The sequence below is a fragment of the Leptodactylus fuscus genome, chromosome 8 (genome assembly GCF_031893055.1).
Source record: "Leptodactylus fuscus isolate aLepFus1 chromosome 8, aLepFus1.hap2, whole genome shotgun sequence".
Taxonomy (NCBI): domain Eukaryota; kingdom Metazoa; phylum Chordata; class Amphibia; order Anura; family Leptodactylidae; genus Leptodactylus; species Leptodactylus fuscus.
This window is the reverse complement of record NC_134272.1, coordinates 43,957,665-43,974,120: the sequence shown is the minus strand read 5'-3', so window position 1 is coordinate 43,974,120 and position 16,456 is coordinate 43,957,665. Positions and strand designations below refer to the sequence as shown.

Here is a 16,456-nt window from a genome sequence, read left to right as displayed (position 1 = left end):
AGTACTGGGGGGGAGGTGCTGGGGAAGGGGGGGGAGGAGGGGCGGAGCGGAGCAGGCAGAGAGCAGGCAGGGAGACCTGCTCTCTGCGAAGGGTGAGGGGCAGCCGCTGGAGCAGCGCTGCGTCCAGCAGGGCCGCCCCAATCCACCGCTCACTTTCCTTGTACATCTGCGGCCCGCACAAAAGTCTCAAACTTTGTCTCTAAAGTTTAGAGACAAAGTTTGAGACTTTTGTGCTGGCCGCAGATATACCTGTAAAGGGCTGCATGTTTGACATGCCTGAACTAGCCAATTGGGTGCTGACTCTGCGGTTTCTCTGGGGACAGAGTCTCTGTGTGATAATGGAGTGTGACTGCCAGCTTGACTAGTATACCCTAATATGCAAAAACAGTATGGCTGTTTGGAATGGATGAAAGGATATGAATAAGAAAAACATCAAAATGCTCAATGTAAGAACATGTATCAGATGATGTACACTCACCGGACACTTTATTAGGTACACCTGTCCAACTGCTCGTTAACGCTTAATTTCTAATCAGCCAATCACATGGTGGCAACTCAGTGCATTTAGGCATGTAGACATGGTCAAGACAATCTCCTGCAGTTCAAACCGAGCATCAGTATGGGGAAGAAAGGTGATTTGAGTGCCTTTGAACGTGGCATGGTTGTTGGTGCCAGAAGAGCTGGTCTGAGTATTTCAGAAACTGCTGATCTACTGAGATTTTCATGCACAACCATCTCTAGGGTTTACAGAGAATGGTCCGAAAAAGAAAAAACATCCAGTGAGCGGCAGTTCTGTGGGCGGAAATGCGTTGTTGATGCCAGAGGTCAGAGGAGAATGGCCAGACTGGTTCGAGCTGATAGAAAGGCAACAGTGACTCAAATAGCCACCCGTTACAACCAAGGTAGCCAGAAGAGCATCTCTGAACGCACAGTACGTCGAACTTTGAGGCAGATGGGCTACAGCAGCAGAAGACCACACCGGGTGCCACTCCTTTCAGCTAAGAACAGGAAACTGAGGCTACAATTTGCACAAGCTCATCGAAATTGGACAATTGAAGATTGGAAAAACGTTGCCTGGTCTGATGAGTCTCGATTTCTGCTGCGACATTCGGATGGTAGGGTCAGAATTTGGCGTCAACAACATGAAAGCATGGATCCATCCTGCCTTGTATCAACGGTTCAGGCTGGTGGTGGTGGTGCCATGGTGTGGGGAATATTTTCTTGGCACTCTTTGGGCCCCTTGGTACCAATTGAGCATCGTTGCAACGCCAAAGCCTACCTGAGTATTGTTGCTGACCATGTCCATCCCTTTATGACCACAATGTACCCAACATCTGATGGCTACTTTCAGCAGGATAATGCGCCATGTCATAAAGCTGGAATCATCTCAGACTGGTTTCTTGAACATGACAATGAGTTCACTGTACTCCAATGGCCTCCACAGTCACCAGATCTCAATCCAATAGAGCATCTTTGGGATGTGGTGGAACGGGAGATTCGCATCATGGATGTGCAGCCGACAAATCTGCGGCAACTGTGTGATGCCATCATGTCAATATGGACCAAAATCTCTGAGGAATGCTTCCAGCACCTTGTTGAATCTATGCCACGAAGAATTGAGGCAGTTCTGAAGGCAAAAGGGGGTCCAACCCGTTACTAGCATGATGTACCTAATAAAGTGGCCGGTGAGTGTATGTCAATGGGCTTTTCACCTGTATGTGATAAGACAGGATGGAGCTATGAGTCACTGCTCTCTGGGGGCTTATCTCTTTATGTAAACACAAAGAAGACATGGAGTCTGTTCTCTGTAGGTAAATGTTCTATGCAATCCTGTGTAATATAATATACATTTACGATGCATATTATTTGATCTGCATTTATATTAGATTTCTAGCAATCATAATACATAATTTCTTATGGTAAAGGCAATGTCTATACCTATACTTCATAATATCCTGTTCATTAAACTGTCAAAGTTGCCTCCCACCAGATTGCTAAAGAATATGGCTTGCTGAAGTGAGAAGAAGAGAAAAGGCAAAGATGCTAAGACAGGGATATGGGAAAAATCCTTTAATTTTTTTTTATATAATCATACATATTAAATATAGTATAAGGAAAATGTTGTTTTTGTACCATGTTAGCCAGTGGGTAGGAAATATTAAAAAAAACAAACTTTTTTTAATGGCTAACTCATAATGATGATAGATTAGATAGGGATAGAATTTTAGGTGGGAGGGGCTGAAGAGGCTTATTGGTATGTACAAGTAAACAAATCCCCAGCTCACAGGTTCTTATCAGTTCAGAGTGTCTTTATGGCTGTCTCAGGTCAGTGATTTCTGTAGGATGCCATGAACCCATGTGAAAGGTTCATTCCATTCTCCAGAATGTTAAATAGGGTCATGAATTTGTACTCATAAATCTGTCCGTTCTTCTTGGATTTAAAATTCCCTCTTAAGATCAAAATTCTCATGTCATTGGTGATGTTATGATCTTCGTTGCAGAAATGTTTTGACACAGGAAGGTCCATTCTTTGTTCTCTAATTGTATGGCGATGTGCGTTCATTCTCATTCTGAGCTTCCGACCGGTCTCTCCAACATACAGATTTTCAGTGGAACATTTGGTGCATATTATTAAAGGGGCTCTATCACTAGGAAAAGTCATTTTTAACTAATCACACCTTTGCATAGCCTTTAGTAAGTCTATTTCACACTTACCTTTAGTATGTAGATTGCCTCAGTGGTTTCTGAATAAGTCAGTTTTTATTCATATGCTAGACTGGTGCAGGATAGATGGTGTACACCTCTACCTATTGTTTTCTATGGGAGACTGCTGATGATGATGATTCAGCTTCCTGTTTACTTCACACACATAGAAGATAATAGGAGAGAGGAGGCTGCTGGGAACTTCCTGAGCTGGCTGAAAGCTCATTAGCACATTAATAAAAATGGACTGATTCAGATACCACTGAGGCAATCTACATACTAAAGGTAAGTGTGAAGTAGACTTTCTAAAGCCTATGCAAGCATGTGATTAGTTAAAAATGACTTTTCCCAGTGATAGAGCCCCTTTAAATACACTACATTAGGTGTGTTACAGATGAATGTACCAAAGATTTTATATTCCCTGTTAGACTTTGGTATCTCTATCCTGTCAGTGGTCAGTATGTGAGTGCATGTTTTGCATCTTTTCTGTCTGCATGGAAATGTTCCTGTGTTCGTTGGAGGTGACAGTGAGCTGCTAATCACCATATTCCTGAGGTTTGGTGGCTGTCTATAGCACAGGAGAGGGGGGTCTGGAAATATGGATTTTAGATGGTTGTCTTTTTGCAGCAGTGGATGTAATTTGCGTGTGATTCTTCTCAGCGTCTCCAGGTGTGGGTTATATGTGACGACCAGGGGCACCCGATTGTTTTCCTGTTTGGTATTGTATTTTAATAAATTCGATCTTGTGTATTTAATAATATGCACCAAATATTCCACTGAAAATCTGTATGTTGGAGAGACCGGTCGGAAGCTCAGAATGAGAATGAACTCACATCGCCATACAATTAGAGAACAAAGAATGGACCTTCCTGTGTCAAAACATTTCTGCAACGAAGATCATAATATCACCAATGACATTAAAATTTTAATTTTAAGAGGGAATTTTAAATCCAAGAAGAACAGACGGATTTATCAGTACAAGTGCTTGATTCTATTTAACACTCTGGAGAATGGAATGAACGTTTCACATGGGTTCATGACATCCTACAGAAACCACTGACCTGAGACAGCCATAAAGACTGTCTGAACTCATAAGAACCTGGGAACTAGGGATTTTTTTACTTGTACATACCAATAAGCCTCTCCCCCCCCCCTTCCTCCTAAAATTCTATCCCTATGTTTCCTGTTGTACATAAATATGCAGCCTTCAGAAATTGTTTTTAGTGATATCTGAAGAAGAAGCCGAGAGCTTCGAAACATTATAATCTATCATCATTATGAGTTAGCCATTAAAAAAGGTATCATCTACTGAAGACTTTCAAGTTTTTTGTTTTTTATAGTAATGGTAACTTACTGTTGAAGAAGCAAATGCTCTGAAATTAACAGCCAGTATTCCATCTGACCATTCATGAGACACTGGATCAAACTGTCCATAGAGTTGCCCCATTGTTATAGATTTTGGATTCAGTACTGTAATTTGAACTTTATTCTCATCTGAAAGGCCCTGCAAAAAGGAAAATTCCATATAAAATTCATATTATAAACTGTAGACCAGAACAGAGTAGATCTCAACAAAATGTAGATGTCTGTAACATGTAGACCAAATATCTGTAGCATGTAAAGGGAAATTTATTAATGGGATTTTCCAGGCAAAAAATAAAATCATTTTTCAAAACAGTCAATTAGTTCTATAGTAGGTTAATAAATGCCACCAAATACCTTTATCAAAGTTTTGAGTGATTTCTGGAGTCTGTTAGCTTCTGCCATCTTAGTTACATCGCTACCATCATGCCTCACTTCACTTCCCTCTCTCACCCCCCTCCCTTTCTCACACACTCCCCCTCCCTCTTTCACACATCTCCCAACCCCTTCCTTCCAGGAAGGGGTTGGGAGATGTGTCCTTTGCATGCCACCATTTTAGTCTAAAAATATTGAATTATACTGGACTACCCCTTTAAGGCTCTTTCCTGTTTTTCCCCCTCTACTAAAATTAATTTCACTGTGAAACTGACTACTCTATCCATCTTGAGATGGACTACAGATCACATGACTCATATCTATAGAAGTTTACAGAGAATGGAGGGGGAAGGAGTGAGCAGGAAATACAGGTGAGAACAGAAAAAGGACAAGCGATGATGGAGCTTTCTATCACAACCAAAGTGCTTTATTCATATCAGTAAATGTCAGTTCTTCTCTACATAAGTCATACATGCCCTGGGGCTGTTTCGAAGTGGGAGAGAGTGGAGCAGATTCTCCTGTACTAACTGTGTGCAGGGTTTGGCAACTAGTCTGCAGCCACCAGTTTAGAGTGAACTATAATTCGCAGATACAGCATGCAAAGCGAAAAAACTGCTGAAAAGAAATAGTGTTACTCCTAATGTACACAAACATAGCAGCTTATCCTAAAAAGTCAAATGAAATGACGGTATACTATAAGCAGTTCTCCTAATAACAGAGCTGGCCACACAAATTAGATAGCTGACAGATTTAGCTATCAGCTATCTCTCCATACACATTAGACAGAGTTAGCACATGCTCTGCAAAGGGGGGACTTAGGGAAAGGGAGTAAGCCCACCCATATGGGGTAGTTTAATTCCAATGAAATTGACAAGTAATAATCAGCAGGTCTAATATATAGTAGGGGTTTAACTGTTGGTGTGTCCATACTGCAATAGGAAATGTATTACATAGTTGCAGCCCACTGCAGTGGCCAATAGAGTTGGGTCACATACATATGACCTAGGTGGACAATCGCACACACAAACAACTAGGAGCAAAAGTAATGTTCTGGCAATACCTTTTCACATATGTCATTTAGTGCCGCAGCCAAGACTCGATAAGCTGATGTTTTGCCGCCAAAGGGTTCTCCAACAATCATAAAACCATGGCGCACAATCATCATTTCATATATCTGCAAGATTTTTTCTGCAAAAAAGTCAGTCATCTGCAAATTCATTCGCTCGCAATTTTCTTTTATTGCATCCATGAAGATTTTATAATCTGCTTTAGGAAGTTTTACACCAGGAAACAGATCAGATGTTATGCCCTAAAAAGAAGAACAGAATGCATACTGTAAATCTTTACAGACGTATTAATTTTATACACAGCTCTCAGATTTATTCACCTTTTAAAAGATCCTTAGGCAAACTATAGATAATGCTGCCGACATAGTAACATAAATGTATCTCAGCTATCCTAAAAAATGCCACTACATGCACTAATATATGGCAGTAGCCCTCGTTTTTTCATGATCTGCATTTGAGCGAAAAAGTTGATCACATGCACTGTCTATGTATTGCAGTCTCAGCAGGGAAATGGCCATTCAAATGCTTCTCTTTGTATGTCTCTGGGTCCGTGAAAAGCAGATGACACACAGATGTTAATTGTCTTTTTTCTAATGGACCCATAGACTTTCAATGGTGTGATGCATCTATGCAAAAAAAGGCTGCAGTATAAAAGCCCAGTATAAAAAAAAAAAAAAAAACAATGCGGAAAAAATGGAGCAGACCAGAGTTACCATATTCTGTCAGCCATAACTTTTTTATATTTCTGTGCACAAGTATGCATAAGGTGTCTTTTCTTGCAAGGCCAGATGTACTTTTTAGTTCTACGATTTTGGGGAATATTTGATGTACTGATCACTTTTTAATCAAATTTTTAAAAGAGGTAAGATGGTAAAAAAAAGACAGTTTGGCTCATTTGATTTTTTGCCCGTTAGAGAGTTCACCATATGGGAAAAATATTTTACTGTATGTTTGTAGACTGGGTGTTTTTTTGGAAACGGGAATGTATAATCTTTTTATGTTTGTTTTTGTTTATGTTTATTTCTAATATAAGGAAAGGGAGGTGATTTGAATTTTTAGGTTTTTAGAGTTTTTTTATATTTTAAAAAAAGTTAACTATTTTATTAGTCCCTATAGAGGACTTGAACCCTGAATCTTCTGATTGCCAGACACAAAACCAAAATGAAACAGTTTTGTAGCCTATGGGACTTTTGCTACCTTACTATTGAGTCTGGTCAGAGATTCTGATCGCGCACATTAGCGCCGGGTCTCCACTGTACATTACAGTGGAGACCCAGTAGCTATGGTGGCCACTCTGCACAGAGCAGCCACCATCTTTAAAGACCTAACATCCACCATATTTGTACGGCAGATATCTGGAAGGAAGGGGTAAAAATTTTCTCTGACCATTTTAGCTGTAACTGTCTTCTGTCTTAATCGGTTACCAATAGTATACTACCATGGGACTTGGCAGAAACCCAGTCATAATTTCCTTATTGTAGACAGGTTATCAGGCAGTGACACTACATGTATAAGAAGATAACCAGGTCATAACAGGGAAATCATGGCTGGGTTTCTGACAAGTGCGAGACCATAGAAAGTTCAAGCAATCAGGGTTGTATCCAATGGCAACTGATCAAGACAATATATGATTATCACTAAGATGGTAATAATACATCTTTAAAACTCTGCTAAATTTTTAATTACTTACATTTACAAAAATGTTTAACCTCTAATTGTCTACAAATTTAAAATGGTTATGTTCATGGCAATACCAAAATTTTGTACTAGCGAAGTAGCCACTATAAGGGTTGTCCATGAGGTACAGTATAATTGAGGCTTAAGGCTAGCCAAACAATTAACAACAACATAAACAACTAAACAGCCAATCAGGGGCCAGCTTAGGAAAAAGAAAAACTCAGCCAATCTTGCAATAGACTTACCATTCCCACCATTTCTGTAAAAAGCATTACAACATATTACAGCATATCAAGAAGGATCTTACCTCAAATAGAGGGAGATCATGGGAGAGAAATTTTGGCAGGTTCACATCAATAATGGATCTGAGAAGCAAAATCTCTTCATTTTCATTTGGGTATTTAAGCTGTAAAATATAAATTACATTCACATTATCAATATATAAATGACAATTAAATATTTATATAAATATATTTGTTTAAATATTATATATATATATATATATATATATATATATATATATATATATATGTAATTTAATACCCATAAAAAACATATGCAAAAGAAAATATAAAGAAATCCATCTGTTTATCTTCATTGTTTTTACTGTATACTAGAAAATTGCTTTTAAAGTAGTTCCCTTTAATGCATGTAAAATCACCTATAGGGCATACCTAAAATAAGATATGGGGTAAAACTTCGCTCCTCAGTTTTTGCTGAATGCTTATACAGAGGTTATGTCAGAGGTAACCACCAGAATGCATGCAGTTAGTTACTTTTTTTCTGTAAGTTAAGGAACTTTTGATTAAAAAAAAAAAAAAACTTACACTCTGCTGCTTTATAAATATGTCGGCTGGCACTCATTCTGAGCACAATACTGGTTTATGCATAAATACAATGTACAAGGTAATTGATGCCCGCAGCCCCCACTAGGTGTAGCTCAGAACATAGGACTTAAAGCAGCTACTATTGCTGCTGAGATGAAAAAAACTGTTCCCCAACTAGACCCTTACAGCCACAACTTGCAGGAACAGCCAAGCGGTGCTTTCCTATGCTGTTCCTGTACCTTCCATATAGGAAAATGGAAGCTTCAGAAATAGTGTAGCACTGCCGTGTGCCAAGCAGTGTTGCTCTATGATGTTCCTGTAAGTATTTCCATAGGATACACTAAAAAAATATGATTTTAGAGAGGCTTACTATTATGTAACAATGGCAGATAAACACCACCACGTGACAAATTACGCCATGTCATTATTTAAGAAAAGAAAAAAACTACACCAAAATGCAGAATCAGTATTAAAAAAACAAAACAAGAGCTATATATAATCTGCAGGCCTCATTTGGTATATTAAATATTCAAGTTCATGGCAGTACAATTAGAAAAAGACTGAACAGTTATGGCTTGCTGGAAGGGCTGCCAGGAGAACGCCTTTTTCTTTCTAAAAAGATCTTTCCGCGCAGCTTTACATTGCAAAGTTGCATCTGAACAAAACATAAAACATCTGGAAAAATGTCCTTTAGACAAACAAGACCAACGTGAGGATGTCTGACCATGCACAAGGCATATCTGGTGAAAACAGACCAGTAAATCTACAACAGAATGACTAAAAAAGAAATTTAAGAAAGCTGCGCATAAACAAATGCCTACAGATAAACCAAGGTAATATTGTAAACAAGGGTCGGCCAGAATTACTCCAGAAGTTATTGCTGCTAAAGTCAGTTCTAGAAGCTATTGAATCATGTAGTGCCTAGTTTTTCATGCATCACACATTTGTTGAATACATACACACATTTGTTGAATATATAATAAACTGGTACTTCATAGTGTCCTGTACATCAAACTATCAAAGACCACCCACCAGCTTGTTAAAAAATACAGGAAATGATAGGAAACAGTCAGCACACAAAATGCTGAGAGAGGGAGATGGGAAATCCCTTTTAAGACCTTCTAATAAGCAAATGTTTATGTCCTGATGCATAAAACCACAGAAATCAAAGAGGTTGCAAATTTTTTATTATGACTATATATACAGTGAAACCTCTTTGAGACAGAAAATTCAAATGTTCTTTTATGGCTGTGGTTCGAGCAAATAAAAAAATAATACATAATGCACGTTAAAGTATCTAGCGGAGTCAGTAGGTATGTACAGTCCCCACAAATAATTAGGACAGAGCCAAAATCATGTATGATATGCTTCAACATATTACACATCACGTGGTATCAATTCAATGTATTATAGAGACCTAGGCCAAATAATTTCACACATATACCGTATTTTTCGGACTATAAGACGCACCTAGGTTTTAGAGGAGGAAAATAGGGAAAAACATTTTTGAAGCAAAAACTGGTAAAATATTTAATATATGGGAGTTGTAGTTTTGCAACAGCTGCAAGGCCACATTGACAGGTGACCCTGCAGCTGTACGGGGATGAATAGAGTGTTTTTTTTTGCGGGGCCAGAAGTACTTTTTAGTTTACCATTTTGGGGAATATCTATTGCTAAGATCAACTTTTATTGAAAAAATTATTTTCTACTTTTACATATATATATATTCTAGGGACAGGAGGTGATTTAGAACTTTTATTTATTTCATATTTTTATTATATATTTTTAAAGCTTTTTTTTTTTTTACTATTTTATTCCCCCCCGGGGGCTTGGGCCTGCAGTCACTTGATTGCAAGTCCAATAGACGGCAATACAACTGTATTGCTGTCTATGGGACATTCTGTCTATTAGTATTACGGCTGGTCATAGAGACCAGCCGCAATACTAATACAGCAGTGACAGGCCTGGGAGCCTCATTAGGCTCCCGGCTGTCACCCGAACAGGTCGGCTCCTGCGATATCGCCGCACAGGAGCCGGCCTGCATCTTTACAGGTACGGGGGAGGCACAGGTTCGGGGGAGAAGGGGCCGCTGAGACTGATCCGGCATCCGCTGTACTAGAGAGGCGGATGCCGGGGAGGGATAGACGCCGGGGCCTGAGACATCGCTGCGCTCCTCTGCCCTGCATGAAGCCAACGGCGGGGGGACGGAGGAGCGGAATAGCATCACTCCTCCCGCCGCTGGCTTCATGCAGGGCAGAGGAGCGCAGCGATGTCGCAGGCCCCGGCACCTGTAATGGCGTCTATCACTTGCCGGCTTCCGCCTCTCTATTACAGCGGATGTCAGGCGCCACATTCGGCCTATAAGACGCACCCTTCTTTTCCCCCCAAATTTGGGGGAAAAAAAGTGCGTCTTATAGTCCGAAAAATACGGTAATCATAGGGGGGGGCCCAACTTTTTCTTAGTTCAAGATGGCACCATCATTTTTGGTCCCCAGTATGCTGGGGACTTTTCTCCCCTCTTGCAAGTCTGTCGCTCTTGCTTCCTGTGGTCCAATGATGCATTTAGAATAGAGCAGCACCCATATTAATACCATGTATGTAATGTGTGGTTTATTCTAAGGGGATCCCTCTGAAAAATGTCCTAAAAAAAGTGGTCTTTATTTGAATAAGGAGGGGGGTTGCTTATAGAGGGGTAGCTCCCCTAGAATGTAATGAAAGGAAAATCAGTCTTAAAAGGTGGGGTCTCTTTAATAAAATGAATAAAAAAAATCTAATTCAATAGCAAATGAAAGGCTAATGAAAAAAGAAAAGGACCGAAACTGCAGTTGGCTACATGTATTATATTACAAGAGTGTTTTATGCTACTAAATGGTAAAAGGAATATAGTGGGATTTTGAAATAGGAGAGATACCAAGATATTGTTGGCCTTTTGGGATTCTTGCAATTGGAAAAGGGTCTGACTACTTTATCCTACGTAAGGTCTGGACTCTACAGTAAGGGGCAACAACTGCTTATTTTGTATGTGTGTATATATACATATTCTTTCTAGAAGGTATCATAAAACTTTCATTTGAATTGTACAAGATCACACACTTGAAACAGAAAAATATCGTCCGTCATAGTTATCAATACCTTAAGGTTTCCTGCTGCTGTCAGGACTGATTTAACAGCTCTCATTCCATAGTCATAGTGATGTTGGGAAGACAGTTGTTCAGAACAGAGACGATAAGTTGCCACAATTTTCACTGATAATGGCCGGGCTGTGACAAAACCACAGGAGTATAAAACGATTTCAGCAATCATGGCATAATCAGGTACCATCATGGCGACCGTTCTGAAAAGAGCCTGTGTGTAAGATGAGAATTAAGACTTTAGTGATATGTTTGTTAATGTAAATTTACAGTACAGGTTATGATGTGAATGATGCATACATGTAAAAGTAAGTTCTCTGAATACATGTAAAAGTAGTATTAATAGTTGATATCAATATTATTGGCAAATAAAACCAGTAAAATGGCACCTTGGTCAGAAGGGTTAATGCCCACCAATGGCCACTGGAAGTAAACAATGAATGACAGCAAGCAGAGAAGAGATCTAGAAAATCATTCTAAAAAAGTTGAAATACAACATTTTTAGCAATCTCATGACAGCCATGCCTTTCATCTCTCTACACTACAGAAATTCTGTATGCTATTCTGAATATGCATACCTCTAATTCTGGCTGTTTATTATATGCTTAGATTGCATTTTTTCCTTTTGTATAATTATTTCTTCCTCACACGCCGCCTTACTTACTAGCTTACCTATTTTACAATCCAACTGACAAACCATTATATAAGCATTTCCTGACATAAGTGATAGCTTACTTAGAACTACAGGATAACTTATTTTCAGGAATTTTATGCAATATTTTTATTTAGTCTCAGGTGGTAAAGGAAGGAAAACCAAGTGAATGAATCTACATACTAACAAGTGGCTGTCTTGACTCTTTGTAGTTATTTTAATATACTGTATCTTGCATACTATGAAGGCTAGTGCCACTGAGGCGCTATAGCTTTGTAAGAAGTTAACAGCAAAGAACATGTTGTCTTGTAGTGCAGTGAGGATGGTATAGACTATGAAATTACATACTTATCCGCCAGCTTACAATGGCTTATTCCACAAAAAGTAACTTATGAAACAACAACATCAAGAAGAAAATCTGAATATTACCTTAAGGTTGTCTGGGAGCTCAGAACGCCCAGCATAACCAGGATTCATGGTGATAAAGACTGCACATGTGGGGTTCAGTTTTAGTTCCGTACCCTCAAATACTAATAGATCTGATCCAGTATTGATCCCTGAAAATATACATATAATTATGGATTAATAAAAATACTGCAATTCTCTGGCATTGAACCGCATCACATACAGTCCTATGAAAAAGTTTGGGCACCCCTATTAATCTTAATCATTTTTAGTTCTAAATATTTTGGTGTTTGCAACAGCCATTTCAGTTTGATATATCTAATAACTGATGGACACAGTAATATTTCAGGATTGAAATGAGATTTATTGTACTAACAGAAAATGCGCAATATGCATTAAACCAAAATTTGACCGGTGCAAAAATATGGGCACCTCAACAGAAAAGTGACATTAATATTTAGTACATCCTCCTTTTGCAAAGATAACAGCCTCTAGTCGCTTCCTGTAGCTTTTAATCAGTTCCTGGATCCTGGATGAAGGTATTTTGGACCATTTCTTTCTACAAAACAATTCAAGTTCAGTTAAGTTTGATGGTCGCCGAACATGGACAGCCCGCTTTCAAATGATCTGAAAACAAAGATTGTTCAACATAGTTGTTCAGGGGAAGGATACAAAACGTTGTCTCAGAGATTTAACCTGTCAGTTTCCACTGTGAGGAACATAGTAAGGAAATGGAAGACCACAGGGACAGTTCTTGTTAAGCCCAGAAGTGGCATGCCAAGAAAAATATCAGAAAGGCAGAGAAGAAGAATGGTGAAAACAGTCAAGGACAATCCACAGACCACCTCCAAAGAGCTGCAGCATCATCTTGCTGCAGATGGTGTCACTGTGCATCGGTAACAATACAGCGCACTTTGCACAAGGAGAAGCTGTATGGGAGAGTGATGAGAAAGAAGCCGTTTCTGCACGTACGCCACAAATAGAGTTGCCTGAGGTATGCAAAAGCACATTTGGAGAAGCCAATTTCATTTTGGAAACAAAGATTGAGTTGTTTGGTTATAAAAAAAGGCGTTATGCATGGCGTCCAAAAAGAAACAGCATTCCAAGAAAAACACATGCTACCCACTGTAAAATTTGGTGGAGGTTCCATCATGCTTTGGGGCTGTGTGGATAATGCCGGTACCGGGAATCTTGTTAAAGTTGAGGGTCGCATGGATTCCACTCAGTATCAGCAGATTCTTGAGAATAATGTTCAAGAATCAGTGACGAAGTTGAAGTTACGCCGGGGATGGATATTTCAGGAGGACAATGATCCAAAACACTGCTCCAAATCAACTCAGGCATTCATGCAGAGGAACAATTACAATGTTCTGGAATGGCCATCCCAGTCCCCAGACCTGAATATCATTGAACATCTGTGGGATGATTTGAAGCGGGCTGTCCATGCTCGGCCACCATCAAACTTAACTGAACTTCAATTGTTTGTCCAAAATACCTTTATCCAGGATCCAGGAACTGATTAAAAGCTACAGGAAGCGACTAGAGGCTATTATCTTTGCAAAAGGAGGATCTACTAAATATTAATGTCACTTTTCTGTTGAGGTGCCCATACTTTTGCACCGGTCAAATTTTGGTTTAATGCATATTGCACATTTTCTGTTAGTACAATAAACCTCATTTCAATCCTGAAATATTACTGTGTCCATCAGTTATTAGATATATCAAACTGAAATGGCTGCTGCAAACACCAAAATATTTAGAACTAAAAATGATTAAGATTAATAGGGGTGCCCAAACTTTTTCATAGGACTGTAGATATCTGAATAGGTACCTCTTTGAATTGTAAGGATTTGCTGTGCAACCACTGATAGCACTTCTAAGTCTATTCTGTTAAATTCATCAAAGCAAGCCCATGCACCACAGGAAAGTAAACCCTAAAATAAGAATAAAAAAATGTTATATGTGCAGGTATTGTACTCACTGACTTACATTTATTCCAGAAAAAAAATATGATTGATAACATGAGTTAAGATTGACATATATAATATAATTCAGAAAGCACCAGAGCTCTGTGATGGATGGCTGAATGGATAGATGATAGATAGATAGATAGATAGATAGATAGATAGATAGATAGATAGATAGATAGATAGATAGATAGATAGATAGATAATGTTTATATTATATGCAGCAGGTTTTCTCAATAAAATGCAGGGAAATTTTCTGGCAGGACTTATAGGAGAGACGGTGAGACTCCTGCTCACCCCAGTAATTCATTGACATGAATTACCACATATTTTATTGGGCCCTTGCTGCTGGACAAAATGTAGTACATGTGAAAGAAGTAATAAAAATGTAATACCTTAAAAAACTTTCCTAATGCAAGGTAATCCAATCCATCCGAACAATTGAAAACAACACATTGCTTAGCCACAGCCTTTGCCAAGTCCTTGGTAGTCTCTGTTTTTCCTGTGCCAGCAGGTCCTTCAGGTGCACCACCCAAGTGAAGATTGAGAGCACCAAATAAAGTTCTGGTATAAAAAATAAAGGGTATGAAGTTATACTCTTTGTCATTCAACAAAAAATGATCATCCACAAAGATTCAGCCTAGTGAGAAATACAATAGTGTAATTCTAAAATAAGGATTTCAAAAACTACAACCACAAATAAAATCACTCACATGGCTTTTATAAAAACACTTTAAGGGTCAATGCACACTGAGTTTTTTGGCGAGGATTTTGACGCTCAATCCGCCTCAAAATCAGCCTCCAAAAAAAGCCTCCCAATAGAACTCAAAATCCTCACCAAAAATTTTTGTGTGCATTGACCCTAATGGAAAATTAAAAAGCAAGTATAACTCCTGGTATATGGTGACACTAAAACAATAAAACAATAGTGACATACAATGGCTGCCCATAAATATTATACAGAAAATAAAATAAAAAAAATGAGAGAGGCGATTAGATTTGGAAGGGATACCCAACTCTACTATTAATGACAATGATTAAATCAACACATATATACGGTAGTCAGTATTCAGGTGTCTACATACATTTGACTATGTAGATTTTGTTACCCTTATATTTAGTTTCACCATGAGGCATACGTACATTGCTCCATTAATTCTGGAACGGTTGAATTTTTTTACCCATTCCTGAGCAATCAATGATGTTAGTTTTGGTATCTAATATGCAATTTAGACTCTATACTGTCAGAAGAACGGTGTTAGGAGGGAACAAACTAGGGGTGAGATTCTAAGCTCTGACACTGGCTGCCTGTTATTAGAGCGCTGACACCCCCTGCCTGATAACTAACTTCTGACATTACAGAGCTTAAAAAGCATATTATGGTCATATATTAATACTGGTATGAAAAGTATTGAAATGTATTTCAAAAGAATCTAAAATGAGCAATAACAATACATAAAACTTGATTTCACCCCCTTCTCATTGCAAGAATTTTTCATTTTGTTTAGTTTTGTTTTTTTACTCCTTCCAAATGCTATGACTTTTTTATTGTTCTGCTCATGGAGCTGTATGAGGGCTTATTTTGTACTACTACATATCATACAATGTACTAGGAAGCTAGAAAAAGATTCTGAAAGGGGTGGATGCAATTTTCTCATGGGTCTTGTTTTTCTGGCATTCACAATGCAATAAAAATGAGATGTTCCTTATATTCTCTGGATCAACACAATCACAGCTATACAAAATTTATATAGTTTTTATTGTGTAATATATGTGTTTTTATAATTGTGAGAGTTATATATTTATCGATATTTAATAAAACAAATTATTGTATTCATATTGGCTATGAATTGTACTTATTGTTAGTGGGATCCATGGTTTTACAGGTGTATTCATTTATATAGTTTTCTCATATTTAATACTCTTACAACAAATCAAAATTTTGAAAAATGCAAAACACTATTTCCATTACCATATTCTGACACCTGTAACTTATTTACGTGTACTGAGGTACATCTTGTGGCACAAGATGTAGTTTTTCTTTATACCTATTTTGGGGAATGTCAGATGTTTTGATAATTTTTTATTCAATTAGGGGGCTTGAACCTGCAATCATTTGATTGTCCCATAGAAATTACTACATACTAATTGATCCTGTTACAGGAAAGCCTCAATAGCTATATTCCTATAATACTACAGCAGATGTTGACAAGGGGTTAAACAATAGAATATTTTTTTTAAAAATTTTCCCTTTAATGTGAAATGTCAATGCTCATAGATGTATTACTGA

At 38.3% G+C, this 16,456-nt stretch overlaps 1 protein-coding gene across 1 annotated transcript in view; it reads right to left on the bottom strand.

Annotated features, from left to right (window-relative positions):
* The window catches only part of DNAH7 (dynein axonemal heavy chain 7), a 263,832-nt gene that overhangs the window by 159,867 nt on the left and 87,509 nt on the right, over positions 1 to 16,456 (bottom strand). Inside the window, exons 24-30 of the mRNA XM_075284818.1 lie at positions 14,562 to 14,730; positions 14,031 to 14,133; positions 12,224 to 12,351; positions 11,144 to 11,356; positions 7,492 to 7,590; positions 5,501 to 5,749; positions 4,058 to 4,207 (exon numbers count right to left, since the gene is read on the bottom strand). Coding sequence (XP_075140919.1) covers positions 4,058 to 4,207; positions 5,501 to 5,749; positions 7,492 to 7,590; positions 11,144 to 11,356; positions 12,224 to 12,351; positions 14,031 to 14,133; positions 14,562 to 14,730 — 1,111 coding nt within the window. The remainder of the gene's footprint in view (positions 1 to 4,057; positions 4,208 to 5,500; positions 5,750 to 7,491; positions 7,591 to 11,143; positions 11,357 to 12,223; positions 12,352 to 14,030; positions 14,134 to 14,561; positions 14,731 to 16,456) is intronic.